We start from the raw sequence: 19,189 nt of genomic DNA, 5'->3' as shown, positions 1-19,189 counted from the left end.
AGTCTAAAGCGATAGATTCAGAAGGTGAATGTGTGAGAGTGTTTGTCAGTATCCTTAGTGTAAAGCAGACCCACTCACTGCTCTTTTTTTGTCCCCCCCCCCCCCCACACGCTTTGCTTTCCTAAATGAGTGAAAATGAGGGGGGCGGCTTGCTTTCACACACACACACACACACACACACACACACAGTGATGTGAGCAAAAACACAGAGCATCTCACTGTAGCAAGAGCTGGTGGAAAAAACTTAAACTTCAGTAGTGCGGAGGAAGGGAGGAGGTTGAAGAGTGTGTGTGTGTGTGTGTGTGTAGGGTGGTTGAAGGGGTTGTGGGGGGAAGAGTTAGTGGAGGGGGGGGCAAAACTTTGACGTATGTGCTGCAAATTAGGCCCTGGTATTGGGCGTCCTCGGTTTGGGAGCAGTGGAGGAGACAAGAGTGTGAGTGTTTCTGCATGGCTGCAGACTGCTGCACCTTGGGGGCCGACTCACCCGGGTGCGAGAGAGGATGAACACTTGTTCGCTCTTTCTGTCTCACTCCCTCGCCCCATCCGTGGCCCCCGGGAAACCTTTGCACGCACTTCTAAGCGGTCTCTGTATATTCACTCCCCCGTGCGCGAGTCTTCATTCGCTCTTCCCTTATATAAGGCCTACCCCCCCCCCCCCCCCCACATGGGTTTGAGGCCCCCTGTCTTGGCCTCTCAGCCACCGTGGAAACCTCTGCTTTGTTTCTCCTCAAGGTGGGAGTCCTCATTCGTACTCAAAATAATAACCAGCCTCATTTTACAGGAAGGTAGTCCAATATCTTATCAGCTCTGCATGACTCATAAATACAGGAGCAGCTTTTCTAAACATTTACATCAGCCCTTGACAGAAAAAGAAACTTTCCTCCATGAAGGAGGGCAGCGGTAAAGACTTTCAGTTTAACGTTTGTTTAACAGGGATTAAACTGGACATTATGAATTTTACATGCTTCCCAGTTTGTCCAGCATCCTCCCATTCCCAACACACTCAGTTCCCATTCCTCTGACAACAATAGCTTGACACAGATTTGGAGTTTATTCACACATCACATACTACAGTGGGTAATGTATTCAAGAAACATTGAACAGCGCTGCCATATATGACACAGGAAAAATTAAAAATAAAGCAGGAAAAACCAAAAGACACGGAACCCTTTCTTTGCCATTATATAAAAATAGTGTTGCTACAAAAGTATAAATTAGGCTTACTAATAATAAGACAACTCAGATCAGAATCTACACAGGAATCTGCTGCCAAAGTGCGATAAAAAAGACAAACTGAAGAGAATCAAACTCATTTTTTTTGCATCTTAGCAGAGTATAAAAGGAAGAAATGCTTGTTTAAATAGGATGAAAGCAACACTAGTTTTCTTAACCTGAATTGATAATACAGACTATAATCCATAGTTAAAACAGATCTCCATGTTAGCATCATCATACCATATTTTACAACTGGAACTTGTATTATCTGAATTAGTTAAAATCCTGAAACAAAATAAAACTTACAGCTGATCTCAGTTCGTCTAGTAACAGTATCTAAGTTGAGTTTTATATTATATCAAAACCTTTTTGAAATGCTACTGTAGAAAAAAGAGGTATAATGTTATTGGTGCTCCCTACTGTAGCTCTGAAATGAAGGCGCCCCCCTGTGGCATAAAAACAGCAGTTCTCTTGTATTTACATAGTACATCCTCTGAAAATGGGTGATGTCAAGCCCATGAACATCAACCCATGATCATCATCGCTACTCCCACCTCGAAAGGTTCAAATCCAGTCTGTGTTTGCTTTTCTCGCTCTGAACGTCCGTCTGAACACCACGAACCACTTTCATCTGATGAGAAACACTGGCTTATAACTTTATATATCTTATTAAAAGCATGCATATCGTAGATATAATTCTCATTTAAATCAACGAAAGAAGAGTGTCATTTCTAAGCAAAATCAAGTTGACATCATTACGTCAACAATGGCATTTTGTCCCAGAGCATATCCTATTTAAAATACTTATTTTAAAAACTGTAAGAAAAATCCCTTCATCGTTTCAATCGAGGGTCGCCGCTAAAACCGCAAAACCAACATACAGTATTTCGACTATTTCCTTGACCTTGTATTAGCTAATTTATGTATGAACAACTGATTTACCGATCACTAAGTTACAACATTACCTTTCTTGAGTACTGAGGTAAAACATTAGACTGGTACTTCAAATAAAAAAATCAAATAAAATGTCAAATATAATTTACAGCAAGTGTTTGTCTTTCTACCAAAATATAAATCGCGTGACCTAAATCAGAGTGAAAACAGCAGGATACATATTGATTTTGCAAACGCAAATGATCACAATGCAATGATGCATGTCTGGGTCACACTGAATCAAAGGAAAAACAGACACACTGTGTTATAATCGCAGATGATCAAAATCAACCCAGACACAATAATTCATTGTTTTTGAGAACCAAAAAATGTGAGAGAAAACAATCTGACACTCCAAAATAAAAATGTACGTGAGAAAACGCTTTATAAAACACTTAAGTTGTTGACAGAGGTAAAGGGAGGCTACAGTACAGTCTATTAGAAATCATGTGGTTGTGAAATGTGTGCAATGCAGAGCCACTCACTACTGATTGTTAAGCATCATTTAACCTTGTACGCATTTTCTAATTAAAGTTTTAGAATTTCAAATCGTATAAAAGTAAATATGAACCCACAGTTGTATTTAGGTGGATTAAAAAATATTCTCTTTTTAGTGAGACCGATTTGTCCTTGGCCTTTTTTTATTCAACCATTCCCATCTCATTGTAGTTTTATGTGTGACTATTAAATATATTTTATTCAAGTCAGGAGTAGGTGATATAGCCTCTGCAGAAAATAAACTAAATAGAAATATTGAGGTGTAGACCTGCAAATGTGACTGAGTCATTTCATTACACGTCTTAACAGTAGATACTTGTGCTTGTGTGTGTTCATGTTCAAATGATTCATGACCTGACGACCTGTTTAAAACACTGAGAGGTTGTAGTAAAAGCAAACGTGCTCCGTTAGTTCAACCTTTTGAAAACTTGGGAACACTGGAACAAAGGACGTTCCAAATACCACAGTTGCCCACCGTGATTAAAAAATCCACATTTGACCACCAGAGGACAATGTTTCCAACTATCGGCCAGAAGTCCCTCTGAAGTCTACAGGAGTGATGAATGACAACTAAAAGCTTTAGAAAAGATGGTGAAAAGAAGGCCATTGAACAGCAATATAAAGGCATGACGTCGGCTCTGACTCGAGGGATTTAAGGTGATCACATGAAAAGAGACTTAAGGCCCAAAAAACATAAAATGACAATAGTATTTGACTTGATTAGTACCAGAGGCAACAAACACACGTTACAGTATAACTTCCATTCACCCAAGTCATTTGTAGGAGGTATTAGCTCGTGTAAATGTATTTCTAGAATCCATAAAAAAATAAATAACTTGACTTCATCAGTATGCATGTGGCGACTTTAACGAATGTACTGTCAGAGTGTGTTTCGTCCTGAAAGAAATAGATTCTCATAAACAGATACTTGTTTTTCTTTTGAGTTTGTTGCAAATGGCACCAACTGCATTCGGGGGTGGAACGTTTCGCAGAAAGTCACGGTTCAGTTCATGCCTCGGCATTGAGGTCACAGTTTGGTGTGTTTTAGGTTCAGTGAGGACATGTTTTAGGTTCAGTGAGGAAAAAGTGGCAGTGCCTGCTTGGGTGCACTCCTTCCTGAGAAAATCCCGTTGATTTCACAAAGAGAAAAATAATATATACTGTTAATAATAATAAAGTGTGGGAGCATCATGACAACAGTCAATGTCAATAGAGAAAGTCAGAAACTCTGCCCTCGGATAAAGCTTATTGCCTTAAAGAAATGGAAATGTGTAGCTCACATAAGGAAGACAATGTTTGTATTAGAGTGAAGACTGAGGAAAGGATAATGAATAAAATAGCTATCTTGTCTTTCCTGTGGAGATGTTTTCCAATTAAGCTTTGAAAACAGATACTCAATTAGACATGCACAGTGGTCGACCACTTGTCTAGAAGCTTTAACTGAAGGCTAATGGAGACAGAGGTGTTTAAATGCAGTGTAAAGACACAGCTATAGGTGTCTTTTCACAGAACTGACTGACCAGCTCTGTAAAATATCATTGATGAGACTAAATGTCATCAGCATGCTATTTCTGTGTAGTTACTGACATGCAGGCTGGGTTGTACCATCAAGTATTAAAAGGATAATATAAGATTCATTTATTCAGTATTTTTCTTTAATTCCTTGGTGGTGCAATCCTGCTAAGGTAATTTATCGTAAGGCTGAATGAAATCAGTGTAAATGCTGACCAGAAAAAGATTCTGATACAACGCGGCCCTCTTTGTGTGATGAGCACAATTAAACCACTGGAAGTTTGACAGTTTGACTTCTGCTTTAAGCCCGGGACACACGAGGGCTGCGTCTCACACGTGTCTGATCACAGAGGAAGCATTTCTGCTGCAGAGCTGCTACGTGAGGTTTCTTATATTACTACATTTCCTGGAATAAAAGGCCTGTGGCATCAAATAAGCCCTGGTTCTACTTCATTCAAGATAAACAGAAGTCAAACCATTTCATGTCTCACTCACTATTAGTATCATTAACAAGGAGGAAGGCTTCATATCAGAATTCATGTTTGATCAGCTGGATTTTTTTTACCCGTCCGGTTGAAATATGCATGTAAATGATCTGCAGCTACATTTAGAGAGCACTGGTGCAACCACCAAATTAGTTGTAATGAATTAGCTCAGAACTCCCGTGGGACAGTAAATCATAAACCTGGTTTAATTGTCAGAGATACAATGGCAGTGAAGACTAGCCACTTGATTTGTTTTTCTGTCATACACCAATGAAAACAATTACTATACAACATACTGTACATGCTACAGTATTTACTGCTAATGTCTTTGATAAATTACTGTTTTCAGAGGTCTATGACAGTAGCTTCAAGCAGTGAGAGCAGATTTTACCTGAAAATGTTGCCATCCAGTGGGAATAACAGCATCATAGCCTCGTAGCAGTTAAGTTGTTAGGCTGGAGGAATTCAATTTACTGGCCGAGAGAAAAAACCCAAACTCATCCTGCTGACATGTGCTTCCCAAACTGAGGATGGCTACCAAACGGGACGATCTTTTGAGAGTGAACGTTCCACCCCTACATTTTCTCCACAGTACTTTTCAACAGTCCTTTCTCCATATAAAATATGTAATAAGCTGTTTTATGGGTGTTTGCGACCTATACAATGTGAGTTTTCCTGTAAATATCTGTATTTAATGTCCATACACATTGAAGCTTACAGTTGGTCTAAACCTACAGTATATAAATAATAGTCTTGAGTCATTTGTTGGAGGTGAACGTTTGGTTGATAAGGGTAGGTTGGGTTTTCTCTTCTAGCCCATGTTGGAGCGAAGGAAAATGAGTTTGTTCATTTCCTCAGTGGTTACCTGCTGCCTCCTCTTCATGGCCAGGCTCTGCTCACACACAGTCACACACTCGCCCCGTATGCCCACAGCAGGGACGGCGAGGAGCCACAGTGCCAGGCGAGAGAGCCTGGGAAACTTGTCGCCCACTGCTGAGCTCCAGTACTGGAGGAGATCGGGTGTGCCTTGGAGAAGAGGCTCAGCCAGGTACTGGAAAATCTCTTGTCTGACTTGGCTCTGACCGTCATCGCTACCAGACACCTTGCATGAGGGCGTCCTCCTTGAGGTGCCGCCGTTGCTTCCACCTCCCTCTATGCGGCTTATTTTAGGAGTTGGAGGGCCATCAGTGTCCCGATCTTCACCACCCGAACCTCCACCACCTGTCATTCCTCCATCCCGGTTTTCAGTAGCCATTTCACATGCACGGGAGATTATGTCTTCATGCTGGTAGGCTGGCACTGAACGTAGCTTGAGTTGAGGGTCCAGGATCATGGCGACCTGGTGAGCGCGTTCAACCTGGAGACAAACAAACCATTTAGTGACTGTCAGTCCTTCATAAAACAAATTATTCAAATGTACCTTCCCCCCAGAGCTGTGTACTTAGTGATTGCAGTGACCTTCAAGCACCAAAAGCTGACATGTCAGATTTGTAATCATGTTTACGTATTTTCAATAAAAAATACCTGCATATCATACATTATTCACAACGTCTGCTTGGTTTTGTAGCGTAATAGGTTTAAATATTAGAGTAATAAACATAACCCAGCTTGCAGAATTTCCCTTTTATAGCAAAAGCAATTTAACAAACTTAAGCAAAACCAATACCAGTTTAGTACCTTAAAGTTTTCCTTTAGTGCTTCTAGGAAGTAGTGGCAGAGTTTGCTAGCCGTGCCAGTTCCCGCCTCCCCTGCTTTAGATGTGAAAAACTTCTCCAGGCGAAGGTAGACGGGCAGAACCTGCTGTAAGGTTGGTCTCCTCTGGCTGCTCAGCTCCAGAGCTGCCAGGCGCAGAGGGGCCAACAGACAAGCCAGCGTGCCGAGCAGATGCTTGTTGAGACCTTGGAGCAGAGGTGCCGTGGACTTGCTGCGTCCATAAGCCTCACAGATCTGTTCAAAGTGGACGTGGACCTGCAGAAGAGCTTCAGCCATGCGATCCCAGCATGGAGGAGTGGGGCTCTGTGCGGCGCTGCCCTGTGAACCTTCCTCAGCTGTGCTCGTGGATGTGCTGTTGAACTGTTCGTCACGGATAGCCAGTGTGGTGGAGGAGGCGATATCTCTGCACGACAAGAGAAGCTCGGCCAACTCATGAAGACCTCGAGCCTGGAGGCTGCGCTTCCCGAGGACAGCCTGGACAACAGCACCGAGTGAACACCCCGCGCATCGCAGGCATATCCTACCCCGGCCACCGCCACCCAGAGGTGATCCCGCAAATCCTGCTGCCCACACCCGGGGCTCCGAGACATACACAGTGCGAATGTCTGACATGACGAACTCTGAGAGCACATTCTGGACCCAGTGGTGAATCTGCTCAGGCCCCTCCCTAAGCTCGGCCTCCCTTACACCAAGCACATAGCGCTTCAGTCTTGAACCCTCCACCTGGTAGGCTGTGAGAACAAAGCAAGCATCTGGTCCAGATGTCTGGGCGTGGCAGGTGACGGCGATGCCAAGTGAGGAGTTGGAGCCCAGGGCACACGTGACCTTGACTTTGACTTGGTTGTACATGCGGGGCAGCTGACGCAGTGCCAAGGCACTCATGTTGCCAAGAGCATCACGGGTGGAGTAGGCACCATGACGAGCACCCGTATCCACAAAGGTTTGTGCCAACTTCAGGAAGTCCTTGCTGTTAAGCACGTTTAGCATACTCAGATCTGAGCACATTACCCGTAAGAGACGCTCAGCCACCTGCTGTCGCTCCTTCTCAGGTAGTCCATTATTTTCTGCCAGTACAGCAGATGGATGATAGGAAAACAGAGTAAAACAGATGATTAGTGATATTGTAACTATAATTTGATACATTGACGGAAAACACAGAATCAGAAGGTATTAACATGGAAACAGACATGACTTTATATTTTACATTAGATGCCATTTGCCGGACGCTTTCATTCAAAGCGACTTACAAAATTCATTGAAATAAAAAAAACACTCACAAATACAATTGTCATGACAGCAATTAGTTAGCATGTCCTTCATGGTTCCTTTTGGCTGATATCAAACCCAAGGACATTGCGGCTATGCGGTAAATCTCTTTACCACCAAGGCACCATAAAAACAAAACTCATGTCTGACACCAAAGTGTTCAAAGAGCCACAACGTGTTCACGCCTTTTCAAATCTCCATGTAAACAATAAATACAAAATTCTGCAATAAATGTGGTTGACGGCAGTACTTACGGCTGAGTGTGTGATTTCTCTGGGAGATACTTTGAGGCTGGATTTGTAGTTTAACTGAGGGATGGGCCGGAGCCTGAGAACCTCTCCACAGCTGCTCCTGAGGACCCGTGGCTGAGGAGGTTTTGGGAGACTCCCCTTTGGTGTGGTTCTCATTGTCAGCTTAGGAGACACAAAGGAGCACTGTCGAGTTCAGGTGGTGATATTGTAAACATTCAATGGAGAATAAATGAGATAAATGAAGTAAAAAGTGAAGGATAAAATCATGACAGAAAAATAAAAAAGGAGACAGAGAAAGAAGGGAAATATTTTACTCGGCCTCCCTGAGTATTTCATTGACAAATTACGCCTGAAAAGCAGATTTTCAAAAAGAATTTCATCTGAATTTCTTTCTCAGTCAATTTTCAGACAAGATCAGTAGCTACTCTTGGCATTTTATTAAATGAAGTCAGACTCACAGCAGTTATACCAGAGGCAAGAACCTGATGACAGATTCCCTCAAGTAAAGAACCATCTTGTGTGAAAATAGGGTTATATATTTTGTTTTCATTGTTGAGGTCTTGACAGTATTTTAAAAACTGTCCAGATAACAGAAAGGCAACACGATTAATATATAAAGGTAAATAAACAACACCACATTCATTTATCGAGTAAAAAAAATACAGAAGTTGATAGTTACAGCTTCTTAAATATTTGTTTGCTATTCCCGTTGTCATAGGACTATAAATCTATATTTTATCTAATTTTGTGGACATGGACATGGTCTTTTTTTCTGATATTCTCGATACTAACTAATTAGTCCCTTAACACAAAACTAATGGACAGTGTGTTTTATGATTGTTCGAATGGTGATGTACGATTCACTACACAAAAACTGTATCCTGCAGCCTCAGATCCAGATCTGCAACAACCCTCATTACTACAAATGTTGTATGGTGTACAACAATTCTATGAACAAAACCTCAGGAAACAATAAAAGGATAAGGTGGAATTGTACAGACTTTCACATGCATTGCAGCCTCTGAGGGTGTGTTCACATTTTTCATTCATCTCCCTGTCGAGCTTAACATGCATTTGTAGTCATGGACTCACCAGCATGGGACTGCATGTGCTCCAGCAGGTTGTTGTAGAACTGGAACTGGATGCCACAGGCACCACAAGTGTAGGGTTCTAAAAAATCACAAGGCCCAGAAGAGTGTTGACTCTTTGTTGGAGGCAGAAGTAAAAAATACTGCATGTCTGTCCACCTACTAGCCTCAGTTATCCCTGCTCTATACTGGATCTCTGCCACATGGAGCAGCTCTGAGAGTCAGTCTGAACAAGATGAGGTATTTTTTTGTGTTGCCCAAATCTAAATGCCACATTTGAATTTGATGTCCAAAGTTAGAATTTGGTCGGAGAACTGTTTTGCATGTCAACCACCTCCAATATCTTAATTTACCGTCTCTTTTCTACTGTTTCATTTCTAATAAATGCAAGAACGCTTAGCTGTCAGTCAGCACAGGACAAAAGCTACTGTGTGTCTGGAAATAATCCAGATGTATGATGAGACTACTGGTGGTAATTTAGCTAAATGTAAAACATCTGTTTTATCACAGTGGTTCACAGAGAAAACTATTTTGCGCAAAAACAATGACAGGTTAACAAAAACTGAAGCATACCAGAAAAAAAGGTGAAATGAGAAGGAGTGCAGCATGCGTATGTCGTTTTAAGCCGGAAGGTGGGGTGGGACTTACTCGGCGTTGTAGAGAAGGACGTGGCCACCAGAGGGCTCGGAGTTCCTGTGGACAAGAAGACAGAGAGTTAATACAAGTGTCAGAGGGAGCCGCTCCCTACTGCTCTTTTCCTATATTAATTCAATCCTTCACATTAACTTACGTACGGCTGATTCATAATCAAAAAGCATTTACTCTACATTTCGGTGATAAGTGGGGTTAAGTGGGTGTTAGGATCTGCCCCTGAACCCTGACTTTTGCAAAGACTTAGGACTTTTTGGAACCGTTCTTTGAACCTGCTATGTTCAGATTTTTTGGTTGAACTTTAAATTTCCTTTTGTAAATCATTTGCTGCCAGGGTTAGGGTGTCTTAGATCTCCAGCGTTTTTTTTTGCCAGCCTTCTCACCTGCCAACTGACTATGAGCCTGCTTATTTTTATTGAATATTTTTACCTTGGAGGTAAAAAAATATATATTTATCTGGCCTTTTCTAAAGACTGCAACCAGGGTTTTGAAAACCATACAAACCAAAAAGTGGGTGTGAGTTGATGATCTCGTCAGATTCCTATTTTAATATTGATGATTGACGTACAGTAATGTGACCTCACCTTTTTCCCAATTTAACGCAAGTGACCTTAAAGCAGTGTGAAAATGACACAACAACTGAGAGCTCTACTGAGTAACAAGCAGGACTTTTGTAACTAGTCAGTAAATGCTCACAGTAAAAAGATGACAAAAACAGTGTTTGCGGGCCTGTAACTTTAAAACCCCTTTTGATTCACTAAGTGACATGTGGCAGCAGTTGACAGAGCCAAAGCTGATGACAAATTTGTGTTCGACAATGTCTCCATCTTCATGGGCGAGGGTAGAGTAAGGGAATAATGATAATAGAGCTCTTGGACTTGAGTTTTAAATGGTTAGAACTGATGCAAGGTAGGTCAAGCAAACTTCTACATATAGTAAATCCTCTACTCCCACTTGATTTACATTTTCAGCCAGAAATACTCTCTTAGACACTGCTTTTTCACCGAAAGATATTTATTTTACTTTTGTTCATTTTTTTTAATTGTGTCTGTCGCGGGTCAGAAGCGTCATCAACCCCCCCACTCACATAAAATGAATCCGCTGTGTTCATACATCAGATTCTCCTGGATATCTACGGATGTTATACAAGGAGGCCAGGCAGTCTCACTCTGACATTTGCGTTCACACATGCACCTCCTCCGGAGAAAATATAGAGATCTGCGGAGTTCAGTACATGTCTGAAAGCAGCTTAAGTGGCTCAGTGCTCACCGCTTGAATTCTGCGAGCTGTTTGTGTCGACCAGACTCGACTGAATCGCAGTCTCCAGTTTCCGCCTGAATGGACTGTCTGTTGGTGAAAACACAGCAGAAACAATGAGGGACATGGCCATGCTAAATAATGTGGATGGCATTTTTTTTAATTGAAGTTATTAACTACACATCAGTTACGATGGAGCCAAGTCAATGACATGCAATTTACACTTAATTTTAGTTTAGCATGCAAATCAATCACACTAACAGGCTTGACAGAGGATCCAAATGTTAATATTACATTTAAATATGGGTTTAATTCTGCTTGTTCATTCCATCTTATTGACCCACTTCTAAGATGTGAGTGTGTGCGATGCTTTAAATAGTTCTTTATGGCAGAGAGCTTCTTCGCAGAGAGATTGGGGGGATTCATGTGCCACAAAATACAGAACTGGTAGAGAGAAGAGTCAGTGATTTGCGACAACTGGAAAAAAGGTTTGGGCAACTGTTATTTAAAATTGCATTATTGACGATAAGTAATGTATATAAAATGTTTACATTATATAAAAATAATAAATTCAAATCATTGTATAAACGTATTTAATTCATTTCTAGGTTGACTAGAAATACGAAAATAGCTTTAAAGTGACAACCTTAAAAAAAACTGAAATGACGTCATCTTTATTAAATGTAATTTCTATGTTTTTAAACCATTTTCATGTGGTTAGGTGCTTAAGGCAATAAAAAGAAATAAAAAAATCAATCATAAAAAGGAAAAGAAAACGTTTATAATCCTTCACCAAAGGTTAATAGTTTCCCAGGAATACGGCGATAAGGCCAAGGTGACCCAGAACCTCACATCGAATCTCTGAGGGTCCACTTACATCCTTATTTTTTGGGCTCAGTACAACGTACCAAAACCATTGTGTGGTAGGTTTGTGTCCCTTTTCAATGCACTGTCACATTATAATTTTTCATGTCAGCATCTACAGTCAAATACAAAACATTCAGCTTCTACATCACCAATGGCAAATATAATGGATTATTAGTGGAAATATACATGAGCCCTACATATATTGGTTGTCATCAGACCCCTTTATTGGTCTGGCTCTAGTAAATACTCTTCATGGTAAAATGATGAAAAAAAAAACTGTTCTAGGGACTCACAAATTATTAAGGTGCATCTTGGTACTGTGTCTGTGTCTAAAGTACAAATGTTGGGTTTACAGAGTTATGAGGGGTGTACACTTTGCTGTGCATGTCAATATCAATCAAACCTTATACTGAAAATTGTGAGAGGAAATAAAATTATGCTTACTTTTTATCTTGGCAGCTTGGCTGTGGCCAAATTTACTCATGTCTATACTGCCACATTCCTGTACCCGTGATGCCTTCATATCAAAGGCCCCTGCATCAGGAAATGTTCTCAGAGTTACTTGGAGATAGTTTCAGACATTTAAAATACAACATTACTCCATAACATTTAATTATTAAAAGGGTCATACATGTTCAGAAGAAAAATTATGGCTGAAGTTAAGACTTAAAATTCTGCGTAAGAAATGTTCCAATCCCTCTCACAGCAGCTTTAAGCCTTAACAAAACTAGCTCACCCATCGGCGTGTGAAGAGCAACATGCTCCTGGTATGGATTGAAGTACTTGTACTGCTTCCCACAGAACTCGCACACATAGCTCCCAGTTTCTGGCCACGAGAAAACACACAAACAATGCTTTGTTTTCATTCACATCAATGCTGGTGAAAAAAACCTGTGTCATATCATCAAGATTTATCATCAAGACCTTATGACGGAGAAGCAGAACAGGTCCTAACAGAGTGCTGGTGATTCTGATCTTTCACCGACTGAAAATGCCCATCTAACAAATTTACGTTTAGCAATAATAAAATAAACACAGGGGTCTCCCTGCATAGTGTGTAGAGGTTCACACTACCTCCCCCCCCTCCCCCTTCCCAATCAGTAGGATTAATGCAGTGACAAGTGCAGGCTTCCCACCTGCGAACACTGCCAATTGTGATTGAAGGGACACTCGCTGCCGTCGATTGAACCCACGGTCTCTGCAGAGGTGGGCGATTGCTTTTTCCCCTGCGAAGGAGGACTTTTGGACTCATGTTCTGAAACCTTTCCAGTGCGGAGTTAGCTCATATGCTTAGTGTTATTTTTTGAAAAATGGATTATCTCCACGGCTTACGGCTTTCATTACAAACTGCGTCCAAACCACTCAGTTCGACACAGGTGGAATCAAGCTGTCCATGTGTAATAGGAGTTTCAATGCCAAGTTCAAATGAGTCTGAATTCTTTTGAATAATCATCAGGATATTACCTAAATCAAACGTCGAATAACTTCGAAATAATGTGTTACAAATTATCCCAATTTGGCCATGTTTCTTTTGCAGTGTTTAACAACACAAAGGGTAGAAAAGCAGCCGCAAATTCCTTCTGACACGACTGTATTTAATGTGAGCTTCATAACCTTATGCTGCTGTAGTAAATCTGTATAAGTCAAGCTTCCAGTCACCATTTGCCAGCATTTTCTATAGAAATAAATGAACCTAGTTTAAAATGAACAAAAACAAACAGTCTTACTTGGACCGATTTTCTGGTAGGGTTCAACTGGCTCCTCATCTTTAAGGCCATCCACAGGTAACACTACCTGTTCATAAGGATCTGATACAAAAGGACAATTTGTAAAATTTCATCTTGCATCTTTGTCATATGTCATTTTGGTCAGATACACGAGCTTTGCTGCATTTTACTTCCTCTTCAAACAAAACCAAATAGGGTACATTGAAGCTAAAACAAAAAAGTTGAGTATCTGGTCTTTAAATTTCTTTGACAAGCAACCATTGATTTGTGTAGACATTGTAAAAAAAATTTGAAATCCTTTTAGTTTACAGCAAGTTAAAAGTTTTCAGAAAACAACACATAATATATGAAATTTAAGAAGCCAATGCATATACCTGTATTAATTTTGTATCTGCTAACTGTGGAGAATGGCAAAGGCATCCAACTGTGGACTGCCTCCACCAAAAGCTATGTTTTTGTGTTGGTTGCATGTTTTTCCATGAGTCAGTTAGCAAGAATCCGCAAAAACGACTGGAGGGATTCCCACAGAAATTGGTGGATGTATTTTATTTAATTTTGGTGTGGATCCATCTCTATGACAGATTTTCAACATTTTCACCAGTTGAAATTAAACGGTACAATTTATGGATCTAGGAGTGTGTGCAATTTGGTGAAGTTTGATTAAATATAAAGGAACTGTTGGGCTTTGGCAGTGTGCTCTGCTGAGTGCCATTTTAGTTTTAACATATTTATACCTTCTATACTTTCCATAGTCTGAATCACATTAGGGGAGATACTCAATTTAAAACAGCGGGCTTTATTCCCCTCTGCTGAAGTAAGAACTAGTCTGCCTGAATAACACTTCACCTGTGATGGACTATTATTAGCGACAGGCTGTTACTTCTCACTTGGAGTATTTTGTTGTTTTTTAATTAAATGCTCCCATTTTTTTCTGATCTACTTCTCTTTGCAATTCCACTCCATGTTTGCTTGGTTCTGCAGTGAGAGGACTGTGTGAAATAGACATTTTACATGTGAATGGATTTCAAGTTCAAGTCTTGCGAGTTTCAATGAAGAAATAAACTCTGATGCATACAGTCCAAAAACTCCTTGTTACCATCAACTGCATGCAGGTCACGGTGCTCCTGGAAGCAGCTGTAGTATTTATACTTCTTGCCACAGATGTCACAGGAGTAACGGAAGCTGTCTGCAGATTAACAAAGAGAGAGAGAGAGGCGGCCACCATTTATATACGTGACTAACACAGTCAGGCAGAGCATGGACATCCCTGACAATGACAAGCAGTGGAGTCATTCAATGCAGACTAACTCAGGACTAAGAAGAAATAATGTGAAAACTAAATTCAATGGACCTTGAAAATCTATAGCTCTTTAAATACTTTTTTATTTATGACATTTTATTTGTGTATTCTGAGCCTCATCAGTTACTTGTTACTTTTTTTATCTTTATTATTGTAAAAATATTCAGCAATTTCTGTAGCGATATCATCCAAATCATTTAAAACCTCTTTTTAAAATGCAATATTTTTTGACTACATTTCACAGGAAGGAATCTTTAAATTATTTATTGTTTTAAAGGGAATATGCAGATAAACATTGGATATATATTCGATGTTAAATTACTCCTTGATATTTAATTTTTTTTTTTTAAATAGCTACACTTTTGACTTTTTACTGGCTATAATATTACACTTAGCGGTTTTATTTAATTGGCAGATACCATGTTGCCTCTTAGGTTTTCTATCTCAATTAATGTGCATTGGAGTATTTCATGGTGCCACATATATTTGACAAGGGCAGAGAGAGCAGAGTTTTGTTGTCAGTCATTCTGCATTTTAAAAACAAAGATGAACAAAGAAGCAAGTTTTAAAACACAAAGGATGTGATCTGAATGCATTAGCTCAGACTGACAGAGAGGGAGGGTGAATGAGATCAGATAAACAAGACAAATAGGCAGATGAATCCCTGAGGGGAAAAGTGAAAGAAGTTAAGACTGATTCGATTATTTTATCATGTAATAGCTGCATGTATATAAAGCTTTTAAAATGAATGTTTGTTTGCAAGCTTGTATGCATGCATGCAAAATAAACAGAAAAATCGGGTCAAGTCCATCTTTAATTTATCCAATGCAAAAATTAGGTCAATGCTTATATATAATATATATATATAAATGATGCATACAATTCAAAAATATATTAATTCTAATAAATATACAGTAGAGTTGTTAATGAGGAAATTGTAAATTCGCTTTTAGTTTAAAATCTGTTAGTTTGTTCATATGACCAGATATTCAAGTGTGGTTTCTTGCCAGCAGCATGTGGTGGTGATGGTCAAGACACGAAAAGAGGTGGAAAAGATGCTACGGAGATCTCGTATTGGAAAGAATCAATCTGCAGGAGAATCAAGATTGTACAGGTGTAGAACAAATATATAAATAAATGAGATGGTGTGAGTTAAGTGATAGGAATCTCACTGTTGACTGTCAAAAAAAACGTGTGCTGAGTTTTACAGTTTAATGCTTCTGTGTCTTTACTCAGATGTTCACAGAAGCACTTCCTCGTGCAGATTTATTTGACAGGTTTACAAAGGTCAATTTACAACTGCCTAGTTTGGAATTATTCGTAAACATCCCTTTACCAGAAACAGTGACATTGGGTTGGCTGAATTAAAATGTTCTCACCCAAATGATGTCTATATCAATTTGTTGCTTGTGCATCAACATCTAATCAATGGTTAGGACTTAGGGATTGAAAGAGGGATGCAGATGACTTGTTCTGCTCTTGTTTATTTTGTGGCGGTGGATGTCACTGTGTCGCCAGGTGGCTGTCGGCAATTAACACCTCAAGTGCCTTCTGGTTTGCCACAGTGAAATCCTTTCTGAGTGCAATCTGTTGCATAAACAACAGAGTAAGTGGAAGACAAAATCCATTTCTAAGCTTCCCTCGACAGCGACAAGGGCTGTCCTTTTCTCAACAAGACTGGGTTTACTGATGCTGCCCCAGCTGAAGGCCCCTCACCTCACACACCCATGTGACAAATGTTGTTTCATCTCGTAGCAGGGCGAAAAAGTTTTCTGCAGGACATTTTGACTGCTAATTCAATCAGCAGTATTCTTGGCCGACATGCTGAGGTATTTCTACAGCAGAATATGAACTAATCTACACTGGACTGATCGTTTTTGAGTCTGTTGACACTCTACTTAGTTAGATCCACTTTGTCAATATGTATTTCAATATCTTTAGATACCAAACGGCTGTCCCAAAAGTATAATATAAGGGGGGCACAGATAAGCTAATACAGTAGATTCAAAACATCATCTTCCTTCACGTCACAAAGGGGCCAATGCAATTTATGTTTAATTGGCCACATAGAAGAATACGGCTACAACAATGATTATTAGGGGGCCAGACGGTAATTGCATTTATAACACCTGGAGGCTTTTAAACAATGCATATTCCATTTCCCCACCAATTAACACAACATTACTATCAAAAGTTAGTGAGTTCCTGTTGTTCGTCAGTGCCTCATAAAGCAACTGATTCAAGCACAGGTAAGTGGATGCACTTAACCGCCATTTTTCCCCATCCACTGGCTTGTAGACAGCCATTCAAAATTTTGATTGCTGAATTTCTATAAAGATTCAGCCAACTGGATATTAATTCCTGCCCACTGGTTTTGATGGATGTAAGATTTAAGAAAACAAGCCTTAAAGCCCTAAAGCTTTACCTTCAAAGTGACAGCAGTTTAGATGGCACACGGTCTGCCAATCCCAATGCCATTTTATAATTGATTTCACAATAAACATGAGAGGGTCATGCTTGTTAATTGAGTTTTCATTTTGGCTACGACAAAGGGGAAAGACAAGTATCAATGGTACATGTTCAATTTTTACAATGATTCTGATGTTATCCTTCTTCAATATTAAAATTAAAAACGCTCTAGGTGAAAACATCTTACTTTCAACTCATTGTTCGGTACAAGGAGGTATGAAGACCGAATGGTGAGCATTATTGTTTCTGCAATAAATCTGCACTAGATAAAATAGTTTAGCTGGATTGGTGTCTGTTTAAAAGGGAGAGCCTGCATGACGACTGATGCAGACTTTGTTCCGTTAGACATAAAGCCTCTAATTCCAGTATGCCGGCACACATTCTAGCAACGTGCACTTGGGCAGCTCTTTAAGCTTGGTACAATGTGAAAAAAAAATTTAAGTTGTATTTCCTCTGCTACTTGGCAACTACTAACAAAAATACAAAACTGCTGTCAGTGTGATAAACTCTCTAGAGATGTTTAATCCTGTCATAAAGTATAAGTTTGTTTTGGCATCTGATGATGAAACTTCCTGGTCTCGCTCAGTACCTGAAGCCAAACCCCCTACCACCCCCTGCATCTTTTTTTAATTGTGGAGCTGTTTTTGGTCTCAACGCCCACTTGGTCAGAACCACGAAAAGCTTGTTCTTGCCGCGCTCCCAAAAATACTCTCTTCAACTCTGAGCACTCCTCCACAACGCTGCAGCCAAAATGATTCCTCTACCTGCACTCCTTTAGCGCTGGATATTTCACATACAGGAACCGCTCATTGCACACAAGCCTGGACTCATGGCATATCTTCACTGTGCTGCTTTTAACTTGAGCTTTAAACTTCTTTTGATCACTAACATCTCAGTCAAGTCAACCATAAATAAATAATACTGTATATATTAAATTAATTAAACGTCAAGCAGGTTATGATTTGCCTTGGCTTGTTTTATCTTTACTTGCTTCTACGTTTTTTAGGGGGGCCCTTGGACTGCTAATAAAAGCAAGTCCTATGTAAAAATACAAATTGGAAAACTAGGCATTATAAAGTTCAATATACGGCATCTAATTAATTTAATAAACAGTATATATTAAATTAATTAAACGTCAAGCAGGTTATGATTTGCCTTGGCTTGTTTTATCTTTACTTGCTTCTACGTTTTTTAGGGGGGCCCTTGGACTGCTAATAAAAGCAAGTCCTATGTAAAAATACAAATTGGAAAGCTAGGCATTTTAAAGTTCAATATACGGCAAAGTTCAATATACAAATTAAAACAGGTTACATTCTCCAAAGAATTAAATCTATCAGCATTTTCTACCTGCCCTAGTTGTTTACACTGTCACAGACTGTTGGTTGTACAGTGTTTGTATTCCTCAATAGCTCAATAAAGAAGACTGGTCCTTCTCTTCTCTCTGCCATGTTGTTGCCGCAGCCTTTAAGCGATGTACAAAATCACGTAATGATTGTTGAGAGTGCTGTAGGAAGCTTTATAAATAACTCAAGTACCACTGTGAAGTTAAGAGTATTTTTAGTCCTAATCAAACTTTCACAGCGATTCTTGCGAGTGATTTTTAAGATGTCTGATTAATACAGGCCCTGGCAGCTGATATACGAGGCCATTAAAAAGGAGCAACATCCCCATACCTGCAAGCCGCCATTTATTTTATGGTTAGTTTCAGGTTTACGTCTGTTGAATTAGAGGAGCTGGTGTTGTCAGACAAAGAAGGTCCAGTGTGTCACTGTGTTGGTATGAGGACATCAATTTAAATTGGCTCGGTTTTAAGCCAGCCCCATCCCCCTCCCCTCAAAAATGTGTTTTGCTTATTGTTACTTCGGCTGGATGTTTGACCTTCACTGTGCAGAATGGCTTATGTGCAGAGTTTGTTATTGCTTTCATCTGCTGAGCGGGAAATGTTCTCTATCCTTAC

The 19,189-nt window shown here is 39.9% G+C and overlaps 1 protein-coding gene across 4 annotated transcripts in view; it reads right to left on the bottom strand.

The window, feature by feature from the left end:
* Positions 1-1,032: 1,032 nt before the first annotated feature.
* Positions 1,033-19,189, bottom strand: part of znf618 (zinc finger protein 618) — a 31,200-nt gene continuing 13,043 nt past the window's right edge. For 3 of the 4 annotated variants that reach the window (XM_062412628.1, XM_062412630.1, XM_062412629.1), the window contains 10 exons: positions 14,560-14,649; positions 13,464-13,544; positions 12,473-12,562; positions 12,181-12,270; positions 10,882-10,959; positions 9,610-9,654; positions 8,966-9,043; positions 7,877-8,035; positions 6,321-7,420; positions 1,033-6,000 (listed from right to left, as the gene is read on the bottom strand). In XM_062412628.1, the coding sequence (XP_062268612.1) occupies positions 5,455-6,000; positions 6,321-7,420; positions 7,877-8,035; positions 8,966-9,043; positions 9,610-9,654; positions 10,882-10,959; positions 12,181-12,270; positions 12,473-12,562; positions 13,464-13,544; positions 14,560-14,649 (2,357 nt within the window). In that variant the 3' untranslated portion in view covers positions 1,033-5,454. The remainder of the gene's footprint in view (positions 6,001-6,320; positions 7,421-7,876; positions 8,036-8,965; positions 9,044-9,609; positions 9,655-10,881; positions 10,960-12,180; positions 12,271-12,472; positions 12,563-13,463; positions 13,545-14,559; positions 14,650-19,189) is intronic. The other variant, XM_062412631.1, reaches the window with a different exon arrangement.

The sequence above is a fragment of the Platichthys flesus genome, chromosome 19, assembly GCF_949316205.1.
Source record: "Platichthys flesus chromosome 19, fPlaFle2.1, whole genome shotgun sequence".
In the NCBI taxonomy this organism is placed as follows: domain Eukaryota; kingdom Metazoa; phylum Chordata; class Actinopteri; order Pleuronectiformes; family Pleuronectidae; genus Platichthys; species Platichthys flesus.
Note: the sequence above shows the minus strand (reverse complement) of the source record. Positions and strands in the feature narration are given on the sequence as shown.